We start from the raw sequence: 23,889 nt of genomic DNA, 5'->3' as shown, positions 1-23,889 counted from the left end.
CCCAGACGAGGCAGCCATCGAGTAGATGGGGCTGGAAGCTGTGGATCGAAGCAGCGTAGGCTGAGACGAGGCCCCGCGAGGCACTCCCCAAGGCTCGAGGCTCGGCATCGAGGAGGCAGGAGCCGTTCCAGGCAAGGTAGGTGCGCCATACATCGAGGGTATCGGTTCCAAAGGTGGCATGGGCAAAGACTCTGCTCCTTGCGAGGCATGCCCCGAAGCCAGACCAGACACTCGCCGAGACTCTGCTCCCAGCAGCTAGAGTGTGCGTTGAGGAGGCACCGGAGGCGGCTCGACCTCGCGGGAGGCTTCCGCGTCCCCAGGCTGGATTTGGGAGAGGAGCGTTGGCCCAATCTTAGTAAAGAGCTCGACAAATCGCTTCTCCATAATGGCATGGAACGAAACCGGCAAAGAGGGATCCGCATCCGCAATGGGACCTCCAGCACGGACATCACTAACTCGGCTGCCCGGGGGCTTGGGCTTAGAAGCCTTGGGCACCTTGAGCAACACTGGAGGAATGGGAGGTTGCGTTACCTGACCTGAGGAGACGGCGGAAGGCACCGCAGCAGGCATCGGAGTTGAAGCCGGCATGAACGAGGCAGGCTTGAGCAGACTCAAGGCCGAAGAAGCTGAAGTGGAAGTCGAAGGCGTGGCGCTCTGCGACGCGGGCAACTCCAGCGACGCCTCCATGCTGAACAGCGACTCCCACAAAATGCAGCGACGCTTAAAAGCACGTGCTGTAAGTGTGCAGCAAGGCCGGCACGATTTCGGAAGATGTTGAGGCCCTAGATACTGAAGACAGCGTCGATGAGGGTCCGTCAACGAAATCGCGCGCTGGCACTTGACACACTTTTTAAAACCGGTAACAGGCCGGGACATAGGCCAAAAGAGCTCCGCCGCAAGATTGAAGCTGCGGGGCCGCGGCCACGCGACCTGCCCGGTTGAACGATTGAAAGAAATTAAAAAAAAACAAAAAACAAGAAAACGCAACGTGAGCCAACGATAATGAGCAAAGTAAAACTCAAAACCGCGGGCACAGAAGGCACAAGTGAAGGGACTTTGCGCAGAGAGTCGAAGACTGACTTCTCAGCTCCGTGGAAGAGAAAGAACAGAGGAGACGCGCCCGGTTTATCGGGCGTGAAGGCACTCGCACATGCACGGTGTGGGCAACTGGAAACTTCTAAAAATTTCTACAAGCAAGTATGCTTGTGAGATGTCCGCATTGGGGCTCTGTTGGATGATGCCATCCACTAGTGAGAATACCTGCCTGTTTGTCCTGGGATAAAATGTAATTTTGGAATATTTGAGGTGGGGGAACCTGGCACTGAGCCCCAAATAACCTCAAAACCTTAAGTTCAGAACCTTACCCCCACCATCGATCTGTACAGGCAGCCTATTACTCACTATGCCATGCTGTGTTGCTGGGAGCTGCAGAAAGAAGCCGAGGCAGAGATCTCCCTGAAAGCTGACTCAAAGACCAGATGGAACTGCCAGTTTTTTTGACTGCATCTCAGGCCTACAGCTCAGCCAGAGACCTTCACCCCCACCAGATCCTGCACACGCCAAATGGGGGAAGGGAAGTAGTTGGTCCCTATTCTGGACATGCCTCCACAGAGGCTCGTAGCCTACGCTCCAACCCACTATCGGACGAACCTGGAGTGAGTCTGGCTCCTAAAGGAACAGTCCCTGAGCACCAAAACTGAAGTAGCAGGCTGTCCAAAGGGTGCATTGAAGAGCAGTTACCCCTTGGAAGCAAACTCTTGAAACCCAGAGTCCACAATTTCCTGCAGCCAGAGCTGTCCCTCAAGAGGATCCTCCGCAGCATGAACGTTTCAAGGAAGAAAACGCAGAAATAAACCCAAGCAGAAAAAAATAGCTCCTATTGTCTCATTTGTAGGAAAGCAACTGGAGACCAGAGAACAGTCCTGAGGTAAGAGGTGAGGGTCAGAAAAATTATGTAAACGAGGCTTCCTAGAAGCAGCCTCACGACATGGAATGCATAACCCACTTGTCCAGGAATTGAGTAGGATTGTACAAAAGTCAAATAAATATGAAACTGAAACTGATACAGTTTCAGTAACTCTCTCCTACCTTTACATCTATTTTTCCTACAAGTAACTTCTTCCTTAGATACACACAGAGCCAGCAGTGATTGGCAATAAAGCAGCTACTCTACTTCATCACTAACCTCTGAGCAGCATGCCTCCTCTGGGCAGTCCTCTTCCTCCACGGCCACCACGTACACCTCCCCTCGACGAGCCTCTGGGGCCCAGCAGCACACCTCTTCCTCCCATGGCTCCACGGGGCAGAACTCCCACAGGCCGCCCTAATCGTGCCTGGATATTACTCTTACCCAGGCGCTGTTTCAAGCTCTTCTGGAAGAAAGTAAACATTAGGGGCGCAGAAGGCACAATTCTTGAGGTGAGAAATAAGTTAAAGGTCAAACTGAACTTTTGGTGCACTTTGGGAATAAACGTGGGCTTGGTCTCCACACCATCTTAAGATACCTTCCTGCTCTTTCCCAGAACCACAGCAACAAATCCTGCATTAGAAGGTACATATCCCACTCAGCGCTCAGCAACCTTGAGAGTGCTTCATATACCCTAATGGGCGGTTTTTATTTCATGCTCCACTACACCACTGTGAAGGTGGAGCAATGTAACAGAAAATAAGACATTTCTCACATGGAGATTTACCCTTTTATTCTGAGAAATGCAGTCTGTGAAGATTCCCCTCCTCCACCCCCTGCTGACACAAAGAAAGGCTCAGAAGCCCACTGGGAATAGCTACTCTTGCTCTCACCTGCTTCAGCTTCAGCGCTGCCTGGACAGAAGGTCTGTTCTCCATCTGCTGGGCCAGTCTTCTGTTTCTGGCACTGGCTAGCTGCTGCTGCTGCTGCATGGTAGCCCGAATATTCACCGGCATCGGCTGTTTGTTCTTCAGCATATTAGTAAAGCTTCAAGGTCGAATAAAATGGATGTTTAAATGAAAAGTTTCACCAGAAACATTAACTGACATCGTATGGCTCATGACTGGAGCGCCAGATGCCACCAAGGTCACGTAAAAAGGAATATTTCAAATCATGTCAGATGTGGGCCACGTGTTCCCCATTTTCCACACATAAGCAAGAACAAAGACTTTAGAATGAGTAAGCATTGCACTGAGGATACTGCAAGATGACAAGTTATTGCTGTCAGGGCATCTCTCATGAAAAGAAACAGAAATGGAAGACAAAAGGTTAGGAAGTGAAATAAGTTCAAAAGCCCAAAACCATAACAAAATCTCCTTTTCCCAAGCACCAAGCAGCAGTACCTTGAGAAACTGGAGGAAATGCGAATGTAGAGGTGGTTCTTAAAGCATGTCAAACACTTCCTAAGTGCCGCTGACCAGAACCTTGAAATACAGCCCACGATAGGCCTATTTCTTACCACCTGCTCTGGTGCCTCTTACATGTTGCCTGGCGCACAGTAAAGGGAGAATTTGATGAATATATCCTGCACCTATCATCTAATCATGCTCTGTCACTGGAACTTATGGTACACACAAGTATTAATTCAGCCATCCAATCTATACTGGCATTTCAAACAAAAAACAGAAAACCAGAAGCAGGGCTTCAAAGCTTTCCATCACCACATCTTTACCCCTATGAAGTGATTAACACAGGACTGCAAGATCCAGGAGTTACAAGGGCGGTGTGAAGGAAGAGTGAGAAAAAAGGGACTATGAAGCCTTCTACAGTAGAAAGAGCTGGGAGACGAAGATAGAACAGCAAGAGAAGCAACAATGAAGCATGGCACTGGCCGCTTACAAGGCCCTAGAGCATGCTCAGAGGGCCTTTGGGCTGGTGTGATGGCCTGTGGCATGCCTCTTACAGACTAGACCACACGTTGCGTGTGTCTGTCTCGGACACGCCAACAAGCCTCCTGCAGATCTGGTAACATGCTACCACACTGCAGTGGCAACTCAGAAAATGTAAAACATGTGGAAGAAGAAGGGAGGTGTGAGGCTTTCAAGGCACGTCCCAGCACATTAATGTTTCAAATATCTCCATATTAACCATTACCGAATCCTTTGATCTACATGCCCCGTTAAACACATGCACCTCCTCAGCTGTGTCTGAAGGGTACGGACAAGCCACCTGCTTGCATTACTTAGGACAATGCAGGGCATGATATATTTCTTATTTATGAGCTGAAGTTGCTGCTGGCTTCCTCACCGCTCGTTGAGAGACATCTTGGTGGTGCTTTTTAGCACAACTTTGGATGTGGACTGGGCTGCCATCTTCAAGTCCTGGTATCTGTAAAGCATAAAAGGTACACTCAGTAAGGCTGCTGCATAAAACAAAATATGCATATTTCTTAAAGGACCCCTAAAGCATGTCTGCATGGCAATATTAGCCCCATCTTTCCTAAGAACACAGCCTCATGGGAGTTACTGCTCTCTTTAGAAAAACAGGTACCCAACTTATGTGATAAGTGACTGTGTAGCTGTCAATCCCACATACTTGGAAAACTAAGTCAGCTGTCTTTAAGAGGAGGAGGAGGAGAGTGTGATCAAGTGGTTAGAGCCCCTGGTTGTGAGTTTGATCCCAACCTGCTCCTTGTGACTCTGGCCAAGTCACAAACCTGCCATTGCTTCAGGTACAATTAGATTGTGAGCCTGCTGGGACAGACAGGGAAAATACCTAAGAATTACTAGTCAATGTATTGTAAACCACTTTAGGTGAATCTCTTTGTGAAAAAAGTTAATAAATCACAATAAATAAATAGCACGTCAAAAGAGCTCTTTATAAACTTACAGACTCTTGCAGTGACTGCAATTGTAATATTTCCACCAATGATTTTTGCCTCATACCACATTGTTTTCATACATGTATGGAAAAGCTTCACAGAAACACTAACTCTGTATTGTAATATCATTATAGAAGCTCATGTAAACTGCTCTGAATTGACTCCCCAGTCATTAGTAACAGTATATAAGCTTTCAATAAGGAGAAATTAGGTCCTTACCTGCTAATTTTTTCTTTTAGTACCTCCAGACTGGCACAGAAACAGATGTGTTTATGCTCCTCTGCCAGCAGGTGGAGACTGAGACACTAACTTTTGGCTACAGTACAAGTGGGCTGTGCAGTCCCTCTTACAAATCAGTCTTTACGAATAGCCAAAGCAGAAAGCAAGTAGGCTGAACAAGCACGAACAACTCCACAATCAATTGGCGAAGACAACAGAAGCGTCCAAAATTGGACCAGGGAACACTGTTGAATACCAATTAGAACAAGAACTTTTTAGCCGAACTAAATGCCACTGCTCTTCAAACTCCAACGAGCAAACACAACAAAAAAAATCCGCAGAAAAAAACCCCGTACTCTTTGCAAAAACATTAAACAAAATCACAGGGCGGGGACTATGCCAGTCTGGAGGAACTAAAACAAAGAAAATTAGCAGGTATGGACCTAATTTCTCCTTTAGCGCCCCTCTAGACTGGCACAGAAATAGATGGGATGTACCAAAACCCCCGAAGGGCTATCACAAGAATACGCTCACCGAATGCTGCGTCCCGACGAGCTTGAACATCCACACGGTAGTGTCGAACAAAGGATGTAGAGAAGACCAAACCACAGCTTTACAGATATCCACCGGAGGTACAAGAGAAAATTCAGCCCAAGAAGCTGCTTGACCCCAAGTGGAATGAGTTTTGGGAAATTCTGGAACAGGCTTCTTTTGGAGAAGATACGCTGAAGCGATAGCCTCCTTGATCCAGCGCGCAATGGGAGCCTTGGAAGCACCATCCCTCTTGCGAGGACTCGCTAACAGGACAAAAAGACGGTCCGACTTACAAAACTCCTGGGTCCGCTGAACATATGAGTGAAGGACCCTACGGATATCCATCTTGTGCAATTGCCTCTGTCCAACGAGCCCACTGGACTACCCAAGAACGGGAGGACCACAGACTAGTTAACATGAAATGGCGAGAAGAAAGGAGAGAACCGAACACAGCACCATCCGCTCCTTAGAGAACTCCAGAAAGGGAGGCCTACATGAAAAGGCCTGCAGTTCCAAAATGCGTTTTGCGGAAATAATGACCACCAAAAAAATCGCCTTAAGAGTAAGGTCCTTCAATGAATAGGCACTGAGAGGCTAAAAGGGAAGATGAATAAACATGGAGAGAATTAGATTGAGATCCCAAGTAGAACTAGTCCTGCCCGATTCAGGAAAAAAACTTTCAATTCGATTCAGTCTATTGAATCAAATTTTCGAATTGATTTTCCTGCCCAATTGGGTGTTTTGATTTTTTTTCAAACATCCTGGTGGGTTTATTTTATAGCTTCTTCACCCCTTTTATAGACTCTTCACCCCCTTTGCCCATTCCTACCCACACTGGGGCTGTGGTGTAAACAAAATAAACAAACAAAAAAAGACCTTTCCTCTCTGTTAAATCCTAGCTCACGTTCGTGGTCTAACACCAACCCTAGCAGGATACACATTTCAAATCTGACATGTTGTAATCACAAAACAGAAAATAAAATGATTTTTTCTACCTTTTGCTGTCTGGTCATTATTCAAATCATGTTGGTCCCATGCTCTGGTTGTCTTCTGATAACTCGCTTGCTAGGGACTCCTCCTTTCTCCGTGCTAACCATCCATCTGTGTCCTCCCCTTCCATTTCCCTGGCCTGGCATCTGTCCCTTCCCCCCCCCAATGCCCCGACATCTCTCCCTCCATGGTCTAGTATTGCCTTTCCTTTCCCTTCCTCCCATGGTCTTGGCATCTCTCTTTCCTCTCCTCTCCCTTCCTGGTCTTCCTTCTCCCTCCCCAATTGGGTGCTTCAGCAGCATTTCTCTTCCCCCTTCCCCTCTCCACTGCTCTCCCCTCAGTCCTGCTGCAGCTTTCCCTCTTCCATTTTAAAGTCCAGCAGCACTCTCCTCTGTTCCCAATCCAGCAGCACCTCTCCCTCTCACCTCCCTCCATCACTCAGCTCCAACAGCACCTCTCCCTCCCCTCCTCTCTACTTCCGTTTCCCCCACTGACGAGCTGCAGCACCTCTCCTTTCCACCCCCAGGGCCAGCAGCACCTCTCCTCTCCGACTAGCAGGGCTCCTCTCCCTTCCCCTCCCCTCCGACTAGAAGCAGTACTTTACCCACTCACCTCCCAGGTCTAGCAGCACCACTCCCTCCTCTCCTATCAACACCCCTCCCTCTTATCTCCCAGGTCCATCGGTACCACTCCCCCCTCCCGATTAACAGGCTCTCATCGGCTTGGGGATTCCCCGGCCTGACTTGACACAACCTGAAGTTTTGTGTTTCTGGCCAAAGAAAGTAAAAAAGACCCCCTTCCCCCCTCCCCCGAAAAAACAGTTGATTTTTCAAACCCCCTCCCTGTAACACTAGCCCGGACTAGCAGCAGCATTGTTCTCTCCTTATTATAATTTGCCTGACTGCTGCCGTAGCTTTAGCGAGTCAATTCCCCCCAGCAGCCTCGGGGCCTTCTGCTAGGCTGTCCCACCTCCAAGGAAGAAGGAAGTTGTATCATTGGAGGTGGTGCGACCTATCAAAATCCCCAGGTACAAAATAAGTACCTGTCTAAAATATGTACAGTAAACTGTTTTGATTGTGTAAATCACACATAAAAGTGGTATATCAAGTTCTATCCCCTTTACATCCTTTAGGTGAGCAAACTATGGGTAGCAGTTGACAGGCATTCCTCATAGGTTCAGACAACCAGTTCTAGGCGGGAGATTTGAAGCCAGACCTAAGCCAGACCTAGCTGACGATCCACAGTCAAATTCTAAAAAGCCAAAATCAAGAACTATCGAGGTCATTACTGAGCACACAAATTCAAAAGTAAGCATGGTCTAGATCTGGGAAACTGAATTGTATAGACTAGAGGCAAGTCTTGTCAGACAAATCCAACTGATTTCTTTGACAGAGAGGGGCGCCAGATGTGGTGTATCTGATTTTAGCAAAGCCTCCGACATGGTTCCACATAGGCAGCTGATAAATAAACTGAATGCCCTTGGTATGGGCCCTAAAGTAAGTAACTGGGTTAGAAACTGGTTAAGTGGAAGGAGACAGATGGTAGTGGTAAAGGGAGTTTGCTTTGAAGAAAAGGATGTTATCAGTGGTGTACCACAGGGATCTGTCCTCTTTAACATCTTTGTGAACAATATTGCTGGAAAAACATCTTTTTGTAGATGATACTAAACTCTGTATCAGGGCGGCATGCCTTACATCATTTCCGCTCTGTCGTGCCACCGGCTTCCCCCCCCCCCCATCCTCCCTACGGCCCAGACCCCACCCCCTCACTCCACACACAGTCCAGGGGTCTCAAAGTCCCTCCTTGAGGGCCGCAATCCAGTTGGGTTTTCAGGATTTCCCCTATGAATATGCATGAGATCTATGTGCACGCACTGCTTTCAATGCATATTCATTGGGGAAATCCTGAAAACCCGACTGGATTGCGGCCCTCAAGATCCCTTTGAGATCCCTGACCACACACTGAGCTAACATGAGAAGGGATTTGGGAAAGCTTTAAGAATGGGCTGCAAAAATCCAAGGGAAGGTATAGTATTAGGTGGGGGGGAGGGGTGAAGTACTTATGTGTAGAAAAGAAAAGTGGGACACGTTAAGATCATCTGACACAAACAGGTAGAACATGCAACTGTCAAAACCAGAAGGGTGTTGAGGTCCATATGGAGAGGAGTGGCCAGTAAGAAAAAGGAGGTGACGATGCATCAGCATAAGAGTCCGGCCAGACCTCATTCAGAGTACTGGCTACATCGGAGACCCTGCTGGTCCAGAAAATGGTTACCAAAATGGGGAAGGGGGGGGGGTTGTCAGAGCATAGGACGAAAGAGGAGATATTCAGGAGCGAGATCAGGATCTGCGAAACAGCCTATCGGGCTAGGGAGAGAGGCGGACCCGGCTGGGCCATTTGGCGCTCAGCCGCCATCGCGTTTCTACGGCAGCGAGATGTCACGGTCGGAGGCACTTGCTCGCTATGGAAGGGAGGACACGGCCCGGCCCGCTTCATGGCAAGCAGGCCCGTAAGGCACGCTAGGGGGGGGGGGGGGCGACTAGACTCAGCCTGTGGAGATCCCGAGCTCTCTTGAAGGGCCTCTAGCGGCGGCCCAAGGGCACGTGGAGAGAGCGGGGAAACCAGGTGGCCTTTGCCAGACTTTCTCTCTCTCTCTCCCATCCTCCCCTACTCACCGCAGGCTGGAGCTCTGCGAGGCGGGAGGAGTACGCGGGTCTTCGGTGCTGCAACCTCCCTCGCTTCACGGCCCACACAAAATGGCGGCGCCGCTCGCTTTGCACCGCCAAAATGGAGTCGGCCAGGCCGTGCGGCGTGCCTTACGTCATTTCCGCTCTGTCGCGCCACCGGCTTCCCCCCCCCCCAACCTCCCTAAGGCCCAGACCCCTCCCCAGCCCACACACCCCTCACTTCACACACACTGAACTCACACCCCTCAACTCATACTCCCCCAAATTTAGGGTTATCATATTTGTGAAGACAATAAAGGGGACACATGGCCCCAGCCCCTCCCCCTAGGCAGCTGCCAACATCTCTGACATCTGCAGAGTTTTGGTTGGAATAGCCAACATCTATTTTTTTTTTTTTTAAATCTTTATTCATTTTCATATCTTACAACAAGTGTATAATAATCAAAAACATTTTTTACAAATCACTTGACATTCTTACTTATAATCATTAAAGTATAAAAGAATCCCTCCCCATCCATTAATAATAAATCAATTAGCAAATATCATATATCCCAATCCCACCCTACCTATGTAAGACTGTTTAGTTTTTAAAGCACTTTATAAACTGATCTTGCCTCAAGCTTGCGACTATATCAGTCTCTAATGGCCTCTTTTACAACAGCCCCGAAGCCCTTTAAGGGCTCCTTTTATTAAGCTGCGTTAGGGCATTAACGCGCGGAATAGCGGGCGCTAGACGCTAACGCCAGCATTGAGCCCTAAATCTCTATGGCCTTTGGGGCCATTAGCGCAGCGCGGCACAGCCGCTAGCATGGCTTTGTAAAAGAGGCCGCCAGACTTGTTTGACATTGCTTCCTTTCATGTGATAACACTGAATGTACATAGGAATTCTATGTTCTGAGTAAGGAGTCCCATGCTCTGGAACAACCTACTGTCGCATTACATCTTTTTCTCAGTTTAAGAACGAGATTAAGACTCTTCCCAATTCTCTGTAGCAAATCTCTCTACTCTTCAATTCCTCTGGAAATGGCCAGATAACTTCTTTTGTAATCCGCCTTGAACCGCAAGGTATTGGCGGAATAGAAATCACTAATGTAATGTAATTAAGATGGTGCTGTTTGAAGAATTTTATAATAGTGCAGTTTATGCATAACTGCAGTATGGGTACATGATCTGGTGGTTAGCTTCTGAAAGACCCCGAAGTACTTTTCTTTATTTTAATTAGTAAATGTGAATTTTTTTTTTAGAAAGATATGTTTAATTATATTTTTATTGTTTAATTATTGTGTGTTTTATGTAACCCACCCAGAACTTTGTATGGCGCAGGATATAAATTTGATACAATGGCTGCTGTTCATAATGTGCCTTATGGGAAATACATAAAATATTAAACTTTATTCTATAAGATAGTGATGGTAGACTGTACACACATATTTTGTATCTGTCTTTCCTAATGTTGTTTGGGCATTTTTGTATCATCTTCTCAAATATGTCATTGAAGAATTTGTAAACTGGATTTTCATATGTGTTGACATTATTTTGAAGAATGATTTGTATTGACTTTGTTTTTGCTTTATGTATGTTTATTTGGAAATCGCTGTGACTCCAGGCGGTATATTAAGTTTTTAAATAAATAAATAAATAACCCCCACTCTTAAGTTGTTACCTAATAAGAATCGGGGAAACTGGGTTCAGTTTCCACTGCAGCTCCTTGTGACTTTGGGCAAGTTGCCTAATCCTCCACTGCCCCAGGTACAAAATACAGTAATCTAGAATATGTAAACTGCTTTGATTCTAACCACAGAAAGGCGATATATCAAATCTCTCCCCCAGACTAGTTCCAGTACCATCTTGACCCACATACACTAAACTCATAAGAACATAAGAAGTGCCTCCGCTGGGTCAGACCAGGGGTCCATTTCGCCCAGCAGTCTGCTCCCGCGGCGGCCCATCTGGTCATGACCTGTAAGTGATCCTTTGTCTAAAACCTTTCAATCCCCATTTTTCTTCTATCTATACCCTTTCAGAATCCTATCTCTACCTCTTTCTATACTTCTCAATCCCCGTATCCTTCAGGAACTTGTCCAATCCCTCCTTGAAACCCCTTAATGTACTCTGTCCTATCACATCCTCCGGAAGCGCATTCCAGGTGTCCACCACTCTCTGAGTGAAGAAAAACTTCCTAGCATTGGTTCTAAACCTGTCCCCTTTCAATTTCTCTGAGTGCCCCCTTGTTCTTGTATTTCCCAATAGGCTGAAGAATCTGTCCCTTTCCACCTTCTCTATGCCCTTCATGATCTTGTAAGTCTCTATCATGTCTCCTCTGAGTCTCCTCTTCTCCAGGGTGAAGAGCCCCAGCCTTTCTAGCCTGTCTGCGTATGAAAGGTTTTCCATATCTTTTATCATTTTTGTCACTCTTCTCTGAACCCTGACTGGTCCCAGCATCCTACTGTAACCACATGGATCAATTCTCCTACCCCCACACCCCTTCCATATGGTTCTAAATAGATAAGTCATGGCCTTAGCACCAATTGTCAGCACCAGCATTATAATAGGCTCTTATATAAATCTAGCCAAGTGGTGAAATTTATAGCACACCTCTAAGATTTATCCTACATTAAGATGATTTTTTCCACAGAAAACAAGCTCCCCTGTGATTGAAAATAGGGGATACATTTAGAAACCCATCTTTATTTTTATATTGAGTTCTTAACAAACAGGACCTTAAGTGAGATCGGGTTGTTGTGGTACACAGTGCAGACGTTGAAAAGAGGAAGAGTATTGCTTATGTATCTTTTAATGCATAGGAATTATATGAGCATCGGAGCTAATACCGCTGCCTCTGGCGATAAAAAAGCCTAAAGCGGCTGTGTAAAAAAAGGGGGGGGGAGTAAAAGTACTAATATATACAAAGAAAACCCTAAGATGCCAGACTCTACATGCAGCACAACACCAGAGAAATAGATTTCTTCCTGAACAGTGCAAAATATAGACAGCAAGTATCAATTCTCAAAACTGACACATTTCAATCACTAAATTGAAAATAAAATCATATTCCTTACTTTTGTTGTCTGGTGATTTTATTTTTCTAATCATCTTTTCCCAGTGTCGAATACCTCAAGACTCCATATTATCAAAACTTTTCAACAACCTTTCCTTATGCAATAACAAGGAGATGTAAATACAAGAAAAGACACCATTAATTTGAGAGAGACTGATAATAGATGAGGGAATCCTAATGAGAGAATGGATTCAAGCAAGGCTGTAGCGAGCTATATGCAGTGTGGCCGCATGGTGTGCAAGGGAGGCAGTGGCTCTGATATCAAGTCCTATTCATTGCTTTCCCTACTTGGCTTTGACTCATTGGACAAGATAAGAGCTCAAAGGGACATGTCACACGAGGTGCATTTCTGGCTCGGCACATTCCTGGATTCAAATATTCTCAGTCCCCCACAAGAACCAGCATGGCATTTGAACCCACAACCTCAGGGTGCTCAAGCTGTAGCTCTAACCACTGTGCCACACACTCCTCACAAATATCTAAACCATAGGTTTATTATTACCATAGGTACAGTTTAGGGGGTGAAGAACTTATGTGCACAACAGAAGAGCGGGACTTGGGTGTGATTGTATGTGATGATCTTAAGGTGGCCAAACAGGTTGAAAAGGTGACGGCGAAAGCTAGAAGGATGCTAGGTTGCATAGGGAGAGGTATGGCCAGTAGGACAAAGGAGGTATTGATGCCTCTGTATAAGACTCTGGTAAGACCTCATTTAGAATACTGTGTACAATTCTGGAGGCCGCACCTTCAAAAAGATATAAAAAGGATGGAATCGGTCCAGAAGAAGGCTACTAAAATGGTGTGTAGTCTTCGTGATAAGGCGTATGGGGACAGATTTAAAGATCTCAACATGTATACTTTGGAGGAAAGGCGGGAGAGGGGAGATATGATAGAGTCGTTTAAATACCTACATAATATAAATGCGCAGGAGTTGAGTCTCTTTCATTTGAAAGGAAAGTCTGCAATGAGAGGGCATAGGATGAAGTTAAGAGGTGATAGGCTCCGGAGTAATCAAAGGAAATACTATTTTACAGAAAGGGTGGTAGATGCATGGAACAGTCTCCCAGAAGAAGTGGTGGAGACAGAGACTGTGTCTGAATTCAAGAGGGCCTGGGATAGGCACGTGGGATCTCTCAGAGAGAGAAAGAGATAATGGTTTCTGTGCTCTGCCCTGACTGGCCAGGATGTAGCACATCTGAAAACAGGAGAAGTTGTGGCAAGGATCAGGTGTGTGTGTGTGGGGAGGGCAGTCAAGTGCATGTTTCTAGTCCTTTGCAAATGAGCTCACAGAGAGAGACTTGTGCTGACAAGGAGACGTGGGGCCCAGGACACCCAAGTCTACCTTTTTCGTGCTGGAGCAGTCTTTTTCTCTGTCTGCCACAGTCTAAACTACTCTCCAAGGACACGTTGTAATTATAGCAAAGCAGATGAACTAGCAGTCAAAAGACAACCACTACCCTGTGCACATCTTTACTCCTCATGCAATGTGTAACCCTCTGTCCTATTGCAATCCCTTCAGGTTTCTTAAGGAGCCTGGCACACCTGGTATCTGAAGTCCAGATCGCTCATGTCAGCTCATAACCTATTAAATGCCCAAGACAAACAAGATAATTAATACATTAAAACCTTGGTTTGCGACCATAATTCGTTCCGAAAACATGCTTGTAATCCAAAACACTCGTATATCAAAGCAAATTTGCCCATAAGAAATAATGGAAACTCAGACGATTTGTTCCACAACCCAAAACCTTTAATACAAAATACTGTATGTACTTGTATTGCAAGACCTCGTTTGTTTAGAACAGTCACTATACTCCTGCAGTGTCAGAGAGAGAGAGAAGAACCATTGGCTCAGTTGTGATGTGTGTATATACTATATGTACTTGTATTGCAAGACATTCATTGCTTGTATATCAAGTTAAAATTTAATCAAATGTTTTGTTTGTCTTGCAAAACACTTGCAAACCAAGTTACATGCAATCCAAGGTTTTACTGTAGTATGAAGCATTCAGTGGCAAATCTTGTGTGTGTGTGTGTGGGGGGGGGGGTAGAGAGAAGTTATTTTTGGCTCCGAAGAAGCCAAGCTAAACCCCGAGTTTCCATTTTCTTGATGTTTTCTAGTCCAGGCTCTCAAGTCTTTCAAATACTTCCTGCCCCTTTCCCTCGGCTCCGCACTCTGAGGATGAACACAGACTGAGCTTCCGCATCCCAGTTTGCTCGAGTCAAGCTCGGGACAGTGACTGCTCAGTTTTGGGTTGTGCCTTCAGCATCACTCAGGACCTGTTGGCAGATGCTGGGAGCGGATCAGACGATGCATCTCTCTCCTGATTGGGTTGCTGCTGGGACCAGCTGCAGCGACTCAAACTTTCCACCGTCCCGTCCCGTAAGAGTTTGAGAGCCTGGGAGGTATAAAGGAGGAGGAGAGCTGCACTACACCCACTGCTGCACTCCCTGCCAAAGAGATCATAGGTAAGAGACACCCATCACTTGCTTTATGCTAATCCTGACCTCTATCTCTTGCTGAACAGTCCCAGATCTCCCCTCCCTCTCTGTCTTGTACCATCCAAACCTGCCTGTCTCCTGCTGGAGAAGTCTCTTTCTTCCCTGTCTGTCACTCTAAACTGTAGCGTCCTGACCTGCCTGTCTGCATTAGGGCAGTCCCAGACTTCCCTTCTCTCTGATCCTAACTCTTATTCCAATCTAATTGTCTACAGTCCCAGACCTCTCCTCCCTCCCTGTATGTCTTTCTAATCTCTACTCTCCATCCTAATCTAAAGTGTCTTCTCTGGGACAGTCCTAGGCTAGTCCTTCCTTCCCTCCCTGCCTGCCTGTCTCTTGTTGGAGCAATCTCGCACCTCCAAGTCTTCCACATCCCCCCCCTCAGTTTTCATCACACTGGGTAACTTTCACCCTCTCCATTCTTGCAACCTTCTAAGGGGATTAACCCCATAACTATGTTTGAAAGGGGGAGGGGAGGAAGATGGGAAACAATGACTCCCCTCCCCTCCCCCTACCAAACTAAGCAGGAAATTTACACCTAGGGGAATCTTTAGACCCCCAAATGTTCCCGCACTGCAGACCCCCAACCCTGCTACTCCTCCCTTTCGTACTTGCCATTCCCCCTACTTTTTCTTTTTATGAAATGTATCCCAGCCATTTCCCTGTTGTAGCATGTCTCGGCAGTAATATCTTGTAATTTGTATTGTCATTTCCTCCTTTTTACTTATATTTAAAATTTTGTATAATGTAAACCACTTTGGTAATTAAAGCGGTATATCGAATAAATAAATAAACTATTCTGCCCCCTCTTCAGACTCTCCTCAGCCCTACTGTTATTCCCAAAATGTTATTACCTCTCCCCACCCCCTATCCAGACCTTCCCCAATCCTACTGTTACTCCCCAAATGATGCTATTAACCTCCCTCTGTTCAGACTCTCTGCAACCTTACTGTTAATTCCAAACTGCTATTATAACTTCTCCCCACCCCCCCATCCAGACTCCCTCAACCCTGCTGTTACTCCCCACATGTTCATATTATCTCCTTTCCCGCACTCCAGACCCCCAACCCTGCTACTGCTCCTCAAATGCTGCTATTATGCCCCCTCTCCAGACTGCCCAACCCTACTGTTATTCCCAAAATGCTGCTACTACCCCTCCCCACACCCTATCCAGACTTTCCCCAAATGGTGCTGTTACCTCCCCTTGTCCAGACTCCCCCCAACCCTACTGTTCCCTTTCTCCCCTTGGAGACTCCTTCAGCTGAGCACGACTGAGGTTTTCTTATTCTTGGCAGTTTCTAGTGAGGGAAACACACAGCCACTGTTCTGATCTTCAGTTTACACACAGTCAATGTGGCCAAAAATGACCAGAGGCTTGGCGTGGGGTTAGGAATATTAGTACAGCTATACTTGGTCATACCAAAGCTCTGAGCACAGCATTCTGCCTCCAACAGTACCCCATCCAGGTCACAAATACCCAGCTGGATCCCCAAAGTAGCAAGACTCCATACTACTGACCCCCCCCCTCCCTTCCCCTTCAAGATTCTACACGGCATCCTTCCTCCCGTTATTCCACTCCTTTGGAACTCCTCTAACCCTAACTCCACCAGATCTTCCCAAAAACTGAAACTATTCCCCTCTACAAAAGGTATATCCCGCGCAGGAAAACTAGGAACATCCCTCCCCTTTAGAACCACAGAACCCTGGAACAACCTCACATCCCCGCTCAGAAATTCAAACTCCCTCCAATTCTTCAGCAAACATCTGAAAACTTGGCTCTTTTCAAAAATCTAACACCTCCTGCTCTCTGAGACCCTTGTCCCTCTCTTTCTTCTTGTTCCTTTCCTATAACCCTTCATTGGAGTTCCTTTCTTCCTAACTCTGTAAACCGTGCTGAGCTCTACGCTTGTGGAGATGGTGCAGTATACAAACCTAAGGTTTAGTTTAGTTTAGTTTAAATAGCAGATTTCCTTGAGTCTGTCTTGACTATGGACGTTCCCTCCAGGAACTTGTCCAAACCTTTTTTTAAACCCATCTACGTTAACCACTCTCCGTCCTCACCTGTCCCTGTCAGGATCCTCTCCGTCCTCACCCGATCCCGCCAGGATCCTCTCCGTCCCCACCTGTCCCTGTCAGAATCCTCTCCGTCATCACCCGATCCCGCCAGGATCCTCTCCGTCCCCACCTGTCCCTGTCAGGATCCTCTCCGTCCTCACCCGATCCCGCCAGGATCCTCTCCGTCCCCACCTGTCCCTGTCAGGATCCTCTCCGTCCTCACCCGATCCCGCCAGGATCCTCTCCATCTCCACCCATCCCCGCAAGGAATTACCTCCATCCCTGCCCATCCCCATAAAAAGCAGTTTCTTTTGTGTTTGCGCTGCTGTTTTCCTTGTGGAATCTCTTTGGTGGAACCCTTTTTTTGTTTTCTGTTCAGGTAATTAACTTATAAACCCCCCTCTTTTACTAAGGCTGACGTGTCCATTATATTATATGGACGAACCCTGCTTCCAAAGCCTTCCATCCCCGTGGGAGTCCCGTTGGCTAGAGGGGGGTCCCCGTTCCCGTGCAGACCTCTAGTTCTAACCCCTTTATCATTCTGGTCACTCTCCTTTGAATCCTTTTTAATTCCGCTATACCTTTTTTGAGATATGGTGAGTAGAATTTTACTTGTAGAATATAAAAAAAAAAGGGGTTCACACTCTTTATACACATCAATTAACAGATATAGCGTGAAAACACTAATGTTGCAATACCAGTGCCTGTCTCTGCTGCAGGAACCATTTATACACTGAGAAATTTCTCAAAGCAGCTTCAGAGACTCAACAAGCATAGAACGAACAATCCAAGCTGCAAATGATTCCACGGATCCATAGAGTGTTGTAATTGTTGCGCTGGAAACTTGAAACCATTCTCAGTTAAGACAGCACACAACTCCCCCCCCCCCCCCCCTTTACTTCATTCATCGCAGGAGAAAAACACAAGCAAAGAGCTAGCCTCGCGTCTCTCTGAAGGTTCCAAGACCAGCACAGTGCAACCCCACCACACCCGACGTCAGCAGAAAAACTTTCAAGGGGAAAACCATGCAGCTGTCTTCAGCGTGGGCTCAAGATTCTCTGCAAACTATGTCGCAACTCTCAGTAAACGTCAAACTCTCATCTTCAATTGCAAAATCTCTTCTATTGAAAAATTTCAAAGGGGCCACCTGTTTTGCAGGTATTACCCTGCATCAGGCAATACCTGCAAAACAAGTGGCTTCACCCCAGACGTTAGCTCAGATTTGATGAAGTTATGGTCACCATTTCCCAGCGGACCCAATGCCGTTATCTTTTGTACTATGCCCTGCCTTCCACTAAGTGCTAGATCTAAAATAACTCCCCACTCTTGCCAGTTCCTGGACCAGTTGCTCCAAGAAGCAGTCATTTATTACATTTAGGTAATAGAAATAAGTGCAGGTTTTTTTGTTTTTTTTTAGACCCATGAAGTTGAGCTGAGGTCTTTTTCTCCACCTTTTTTTGGTGGTGTTAGGAGCAATAATCCTCCATATTAATGCCCAAGTACAAATTTTAGCTATTTGTGAGGAGTGTGTGGCACAGTGGTTAGAGCTACAGCTTCAGCACCCTGACGTTGTGGGTTCAAATCCCATGCTGCTCCTTGTGACCTTGGGCAAGTCACTTAATCCAACAAAAAAATACCTTTCTTGTTTGATTAGTAATTCGCAAAATCTTATGTTGGATCCAAGTATATGTTAGCTATGCTCTTCTATATTTTATAAACCTCAATGATACAGGAGGAAAAGCCTCAGATCCCCGTATGCTGCAAGTACAAAACTGGAAGAGCTTAGGCATTGGTGGAATGAGGTATTATGACATCACAATCTCAGCTCTAGAATGTGGCTACATATGATTTTAAAGCATGAGGCTTGTGCAGATGAGGACAGAGCTTGCAGGAATGGGCGGGGACAGAACGGGAACCTGAGCTCCTGCGGGAACGGGGAAAAATTTGCCCCCGTGTCATTCTCTCTCTCCAGGTACTTGTTTTCTGCTCTGAGTTTTGAGTGTTGTAATCTCAGCATTCAACACTGGGCAGGAAGGAAATATTAGCATGTGCTTCTTTTCCCTTTAGGATTTCAACTTCTAAGAACTGTAGGATGGCCACTGGTGCGACAGAACTGGAGAATTCAATCAAAAACATAGTCTGCATCTTCTTTGATTATGCAGAGAAAGAAGGGAAAGCAAACACCCTGTCGAAGGCTGAGTTCACAAAGCTGGTGAAGGAGCAGCTGCCCAACCTTATGAAGGTAAGGGAAAGGGGAGTGGGAGAAGTGCTTTTCTTGTGAACCGACTCATGAAGGGAAGGGAGGGATGGAAATAAGGACAATCAGAGCTTATACTCACAGCAAAATAGGAACAGTGAAATTTAAAAAATCTACTATTCCCCCCCCCCTAATATTCCAACCAAAATATCACAAAGTGACACTATAATTAATTTGAATAAGAGGGGAAAAGCCTCAGAACCCTAAGGAGAAATAAATCTTGAATCTCCAGATCATAGGGTCAGTAATGTCACAGGCTGAAAAAACCCCCAAAACAACCCTTATTAAAATTTCAAATTATTCAATCCCCCCCCCCTCTATTGACCGCTTTCCTCCTTCTCTCCTTCCCACTTCCGCTTCTTCAGTCTTGTTCGGCTGAAGATGTTGTAAATCCAATACATTGTTTGTAAATCGGCATGTCAATGCGGATCCTAATGTGATTGTTGTGAACCGCCTAGAACTCGATGGGCATGGCGGTATATAAGAATAAAATTATTATTATTATTATTTCACCCCCCCCCCTTTTTACAAAACTGTAACGTAGTTTTTAGCGCCGGCCGTGGCGGTAACAGCTCTGGCGCTCATACAATTCCTATGGGAATCGGAGCTGTTACCGCCGCGGCCGGGTAGGGGGGGGGGGAATGTTTAACAAAATGAAAAACAGTCTAAAGTGCTAAAAACATGGCAATTATTGAAAAACTTATCTTAAATTTATCTTTTAAAAATGGTACCATATTTGTCTGCTGTATTCTACCCATGGGAGGACGCGGGATTTTGCAGGATTGTTTACTTTTTATTCAATTAATTAATGGTACTTTATGATCTTTAGGGTGGGATCAGAGCCCCTGACAACTCCTTGTGAAGAGGTACTTCTCAGAGTAATTTAGGGCAGTGTTCTTCAACCTCCGGTCCATGGACCAGTGCCGTTCCACAGAAATTTCCTGCCGGTCCACAAGGCCAGCACGTGCATCAGAGTTCTTCAACCACCGGTCCACGGTGCGATCGATGCGGCGTTATCTTTGAGCCAGCTCCCTCTTCCTCACTGATTTAGTGCACAAAGCCACGGGCAGTGGCTCCTACGGGCATCCTGCGCCTGAACCGGAAGCCTTCTCTCTGACGTTGCAACGTCAGAGGGAAGGCTTCCAGATGAGGCACGGGACGTGCAAGGTGCAATTAGTACTATTATGGGGGCGGGGTCTGGGGTGGAGATTGGGTAGAGATGGGCGGGGTCTGGCCCACGATTTAGCCCCATGTTCTTCAACTGCCGGTCCACAGAATAATTCTTTTATTTCTGCCGGTCCATAGGTGTAAAAAGGTTGAAAAACACTGATTTAGGGTGTTGGACACAGTGATGGAGTTTGGCCAGAACTGGGGGGGGGGGGGGTGTCAGCTTCCCCATTGTAAGCACAGAGCTGGCACCTCTGCCCTCAAGAAAATAAAGGTGGGTGATGGGTGGGTAAGATCAGAGCTGCAGTCCATGAAGGAAAGAGAAAGGGCTTATCTACAAGCCCCTCGTGAAGGGAGGAGGAGGAGATAAGAGAATTTATCCATGTTCCTGCCGAGATTGCGGAGATGTCTATCACTAAGGGTTCCTTTTACAAAGCCGCGCTAGCGGGGTTAACGCGTGCGACTTTTCATCACGCGCTAACCCCCGCGCTGGCCAAAAACTACTGCCTGCTCAAGAGGAGGCGGTAGCAACTAGGGCATCCAGCAGTTTAGTGCGCTTTTGTAAAAGGAGCCCTAAATGAAGGAAAGTGTCTCAGAACACCACAAAAAGGGGATCATGTAGGCTTTCACCCCTAATTTCAGTGGTGATAGTTATCTTGCATTGACGAAACCTTAATTTTCCTAACTACTATTCTGTAGCTTCTTAATTTATCTTATTTATTTTCAAGCTTTTCAGAATCAAAACTACTTTTTTAATATTAAACTTTATAAAACTTTTTTTTTATTTTTTCATTTAGAACCAACACTTATTGGGTGTCAGATAGTGCCACAGTCATGTTGCTGAAATTTTCTTAGGCACAGTGCTGTAATCAAAGTACTGATTTTATGAGCATAATGTTACTTATCTCACCATTCGCTTGATAGCTTGTGCTGGCCCAAACTGCATTGTAACAATGACCGACGGGTCCCGTTTCGCTGTGGACCGCGGCTTCCTCAGGGTTTTTTATTATTGGGTTTCTTTGCCTGAAGCCCTGACAGCCAAACACATTCGGTGCTTGAGCCGCTCCCCTCCTTCTTGTGCTGCTACAATGTTTGTGTTTTTTGTTTTTTTTTTAATCTTTATTCATTTTCAACTTGAACAACAAGTGCACAAAAATACATTATACAAGTAATTCCAATATAGCACTATAATATCTAACACATAAAATCTAGTATTGTAATAACCCCCACTCACCCACCCACCCTTCATCACATTTTCAACCGAATAGATATATACACACGTTATAGAACATATTATAACATATCTTATAAAATGATTCCCCAACTCCACCCTCCCCCATTGAATGCGCTAGATACAATGTTGATGCTTGAAGAGCTGGGACATATATTTCTTTATTCCAAATGGAAAAGACCCGACACTGTCAGTGTTTCGGCTCTTAGCCTGCCTCAGGGGTCTACAACATACAAAATTATATAATAAAATAAATAAAAACATGGCAAGCAACATACATAGCAATAAATAAAAATTTTGAATAAACATAAAAACTGTATATATTTTAATTTAATTAAATAATAAAATCATCGGGATAAATAAACATAGGGCTCCTTTTATCAAGCCGTGCTAGCAGTTTAACGCACGTAATATCGCATGCTAAACCGCCGGCCACGCTAGCCTCCTCTTGAGCAGGCGGTAGTTTTTAGCCAGCGCGGGGGTTAACGCGTGTTGAAAAGTCACGCGCGTTAACCCCGCTAGCGCAGCTTGATAAAAGGAGCCCACAATTGATAATGAAATAATCGGCGGGTGCAGAATGTCTTAAGCGAGGGGACAAAGAGTAAATTTTGGGAGGATTCTAGAGGGAGAACTCTAGAGGGAGCATGGGGGATGAGTAATTTGTCGATGAAAGCTGGTTCTCTGGATTTATGTCTTTTAAAAGCGAGTAAAGCAATTATGAAAGTAATTCTATGAGGGATGGGAAGCCAATGGGGTGACGGGATCATATTTCTTAGAGTTGGTGATGATTTTGATGGAAGTATTTTGAATTAATTGAAGCCTTCTGATTTCCTTTTGCAATATTCCTTTGTAAAGAGAGTTGCAATAATCAATTTTAGAAATTACAAGCGAGTGTATTAAGATATTTTAAGAAAGAGGGCTTTCATGCAGGTCTACTAAATTCTCCTATTTGTATCAAATGTGAAAAAGACCCAAATATTTTATCTCATGCATTGTGGTAATGTCCTCTTATTAAATCATTTTGGTCTGCCATCTTCCATCTTATTATTTTTAGGTGCTTTATGGGATATTCAATTAGTGGAATCTGTAAGGGGGTAATATTTGGTAAAGCTGCTGCTTGTGGGGGGTTTGGATTAGAAAGAAATATTTTATTTCAGAAGGCATACGTGATTGGTCATAAGTGTATTCTACAATATTGGTTACAGAAAGATCCTCCTAGTTTTTGGCATTGGAGGAACCAATTCCATAAGTTAATTTTATTTGCGGTCTGGGAGGTTCGTAAATTTCCTAGAAGAACTAGGTATTTCTTGAAAATTTGGAATCCATATATTCAAAATCTTTCCTATAGAGCTCGTAGTATGATTCGTAATGTTTTATATTGAGGAATAAGAAACTTTCATTTTCTGACCACAGAGAGTATTATTTATATACCACCTCTGTCCTAAGTGGTTTACATTCAGGCACTTTATCATATTTTCCTATCTGTCCCGGTGGGCTCAAACCCTATCTAGAAAATAATGTTCTTCTTTCTCCTCCCACCTCCCCTTTATTCATCTCAGGATGCTGGCCCTTTGGATGAGAAGCTGAAAGCCCTGGATGTCAACCATGACCAGGAGATAAAGTTCTCAGAATACTGGACGCTGATCGGTGAGATGGGCAAAGGTATCAAGAGAGAGACCTGGGGCAAGAAAAAATGAGAACGAGAGAGAGCCTATGGCAAGGTCCCACAGGCGAGATGGTAGGGACGCTGGGTGGGAACTTTCCAAGGACAACTGAGCTCTTCTGCGATGCTAGAAACCTGAGATCACAGCTATTTACATCATCCACCACAGAAAATGCATTTTAACTTTTGCTCTGCTCTTACTACTCATAAAAAGCTTTTTACATTGTCAAGAAGTCTGTCGCATTTTCTGCTTTACTGGTGCACAGAAATAAAGATGAATAAGGCAAAACATTTTTGGGACTAATTTCATCCATTTCTTCACTAGGTTTTGGGAGTTAAACCCCCTTCCTCAGGTCATAAGAATAGTCCTAACCATCAGAAAAGCCCTCCAATTCCAGTCCGACTGGGAACACGCGGTGGAGGAGAGGTTTGAAAGGGAGAGTGAGTTGGGGAAGCAGACACGTCAGGCACTTGAATTTTGTGGTATATAATATGAGAGTCTTTTTTCAGCAGTTAGAGTATCTGATCATTCTAACTTCAAATTCCTGTTCTGGGATTCTTCAAAAGTCTCCTTTGCATATCCTAGAACTGAGGCTCCTCGGGCACTGCTCTGACCCCTGAGAGACCCCATTTCCACTCTTTAATTATCATTGTGCGTGTGTGGTGCATACACAACATAGGCACAATAGCATTTATAAAACCTGCAGCCCTGATGGCAGGGGGTCCAACACATGCACAACAG

The 23,889-nt window shown here is 45.5% G+C and overlaps 2 protein-coding genes across 4 annotated transcripts in view; one reads left to right on the top strand and one right to left on the bottom strand.

The window, feature by feature from the left end:
• CHTOP (chromatin target of PRMT1) overlaps positions 1–9,362 on the bottom strand; it is a 60,774-nt gene extending 51,412 nt beyond the window's left edge. Inside the window, exons 1-4 of one of the 2 annotated variants that reach the window (XM_033925527.1) lie at positions 9,206–9,362; positions 4,214–4,294; positions 2,800–2,953; positions 2,186–2,372 (exon numbers count right to left, since the gene is read on the bottom strand). In XM_033925527.1, coding sequence (XP_033781418.1) covers positions 2,186–2,372; positions 2,800–2,953; positions 4,214–4,278 — 406 coding nt within the window. In that variant the 5' untranslated portion in view covers positions 4,279–4,294; positions 9,206–9,362. The remainder of the gene's footprint in view (positions 1–2,185; positions 2,373–2,799; positions 2,954–4,213; positions 4,295–9,205) is intronic. The other variant, XM_033925528.1, reaches the window with a different exon arrangement.
• A 5,189-nt stretch (positions 9,363–14,551) lies between these two features.
• LOC117350275 (protein S100-A13-like) lies at positions 14,552–23,440 on the top strand. 2 transcript variants are annotated; one of them, XM_033924488.1, is made up of 3 exons: positions 14,552–14,744; positions 18,897–19,071; positions 23,044–23,440. In XM_033924488.1, exons 2-3 carry the CDS (start codon positions 18,922–18,924, stop codon positions 23,179–23,181), a joined length of 288 nt encoding a protein of 95 aa, XP_033780379.1. In that variant the 5' UTR covers positions 14,552–14,744; positions 18,897–18,921; the 3' UTR covers positions 23,182–23,440. The 2 variants fall into 2 exon arrangements, with proteins under 2 accessions (XP_033780379.1, XP_033780378.1); XM_033924487.1 differs by lacking the exon at positions 14,552–14,744 and adding an exon at positions 18,647–18,801.
• The last annotated feature ends 449 nt before the right edge of the window (positions 23,441–23,889 follow it).

Source organism: Geotrypetes seraphini, chromosome 16, assembly GCF_902459505.1.
Source record: "Geotrypetes seraphini chromosome 16, aGeoSer1.1, whole genome shotgun sequence".
Classification (NCBI taxonomy): domain Eukaryota; kingdom Metazoa; phylum Chordata; class Amphibia; order Gymnophiona; family Dermophiidae; genus Geotrypetes; species Geotrypetes seraphini.
The sequence above is the reverse complement of the archived record's forward strand: the minus strand, read 5'-3'. Positions and strand labels throughout refer to the sequence as shown.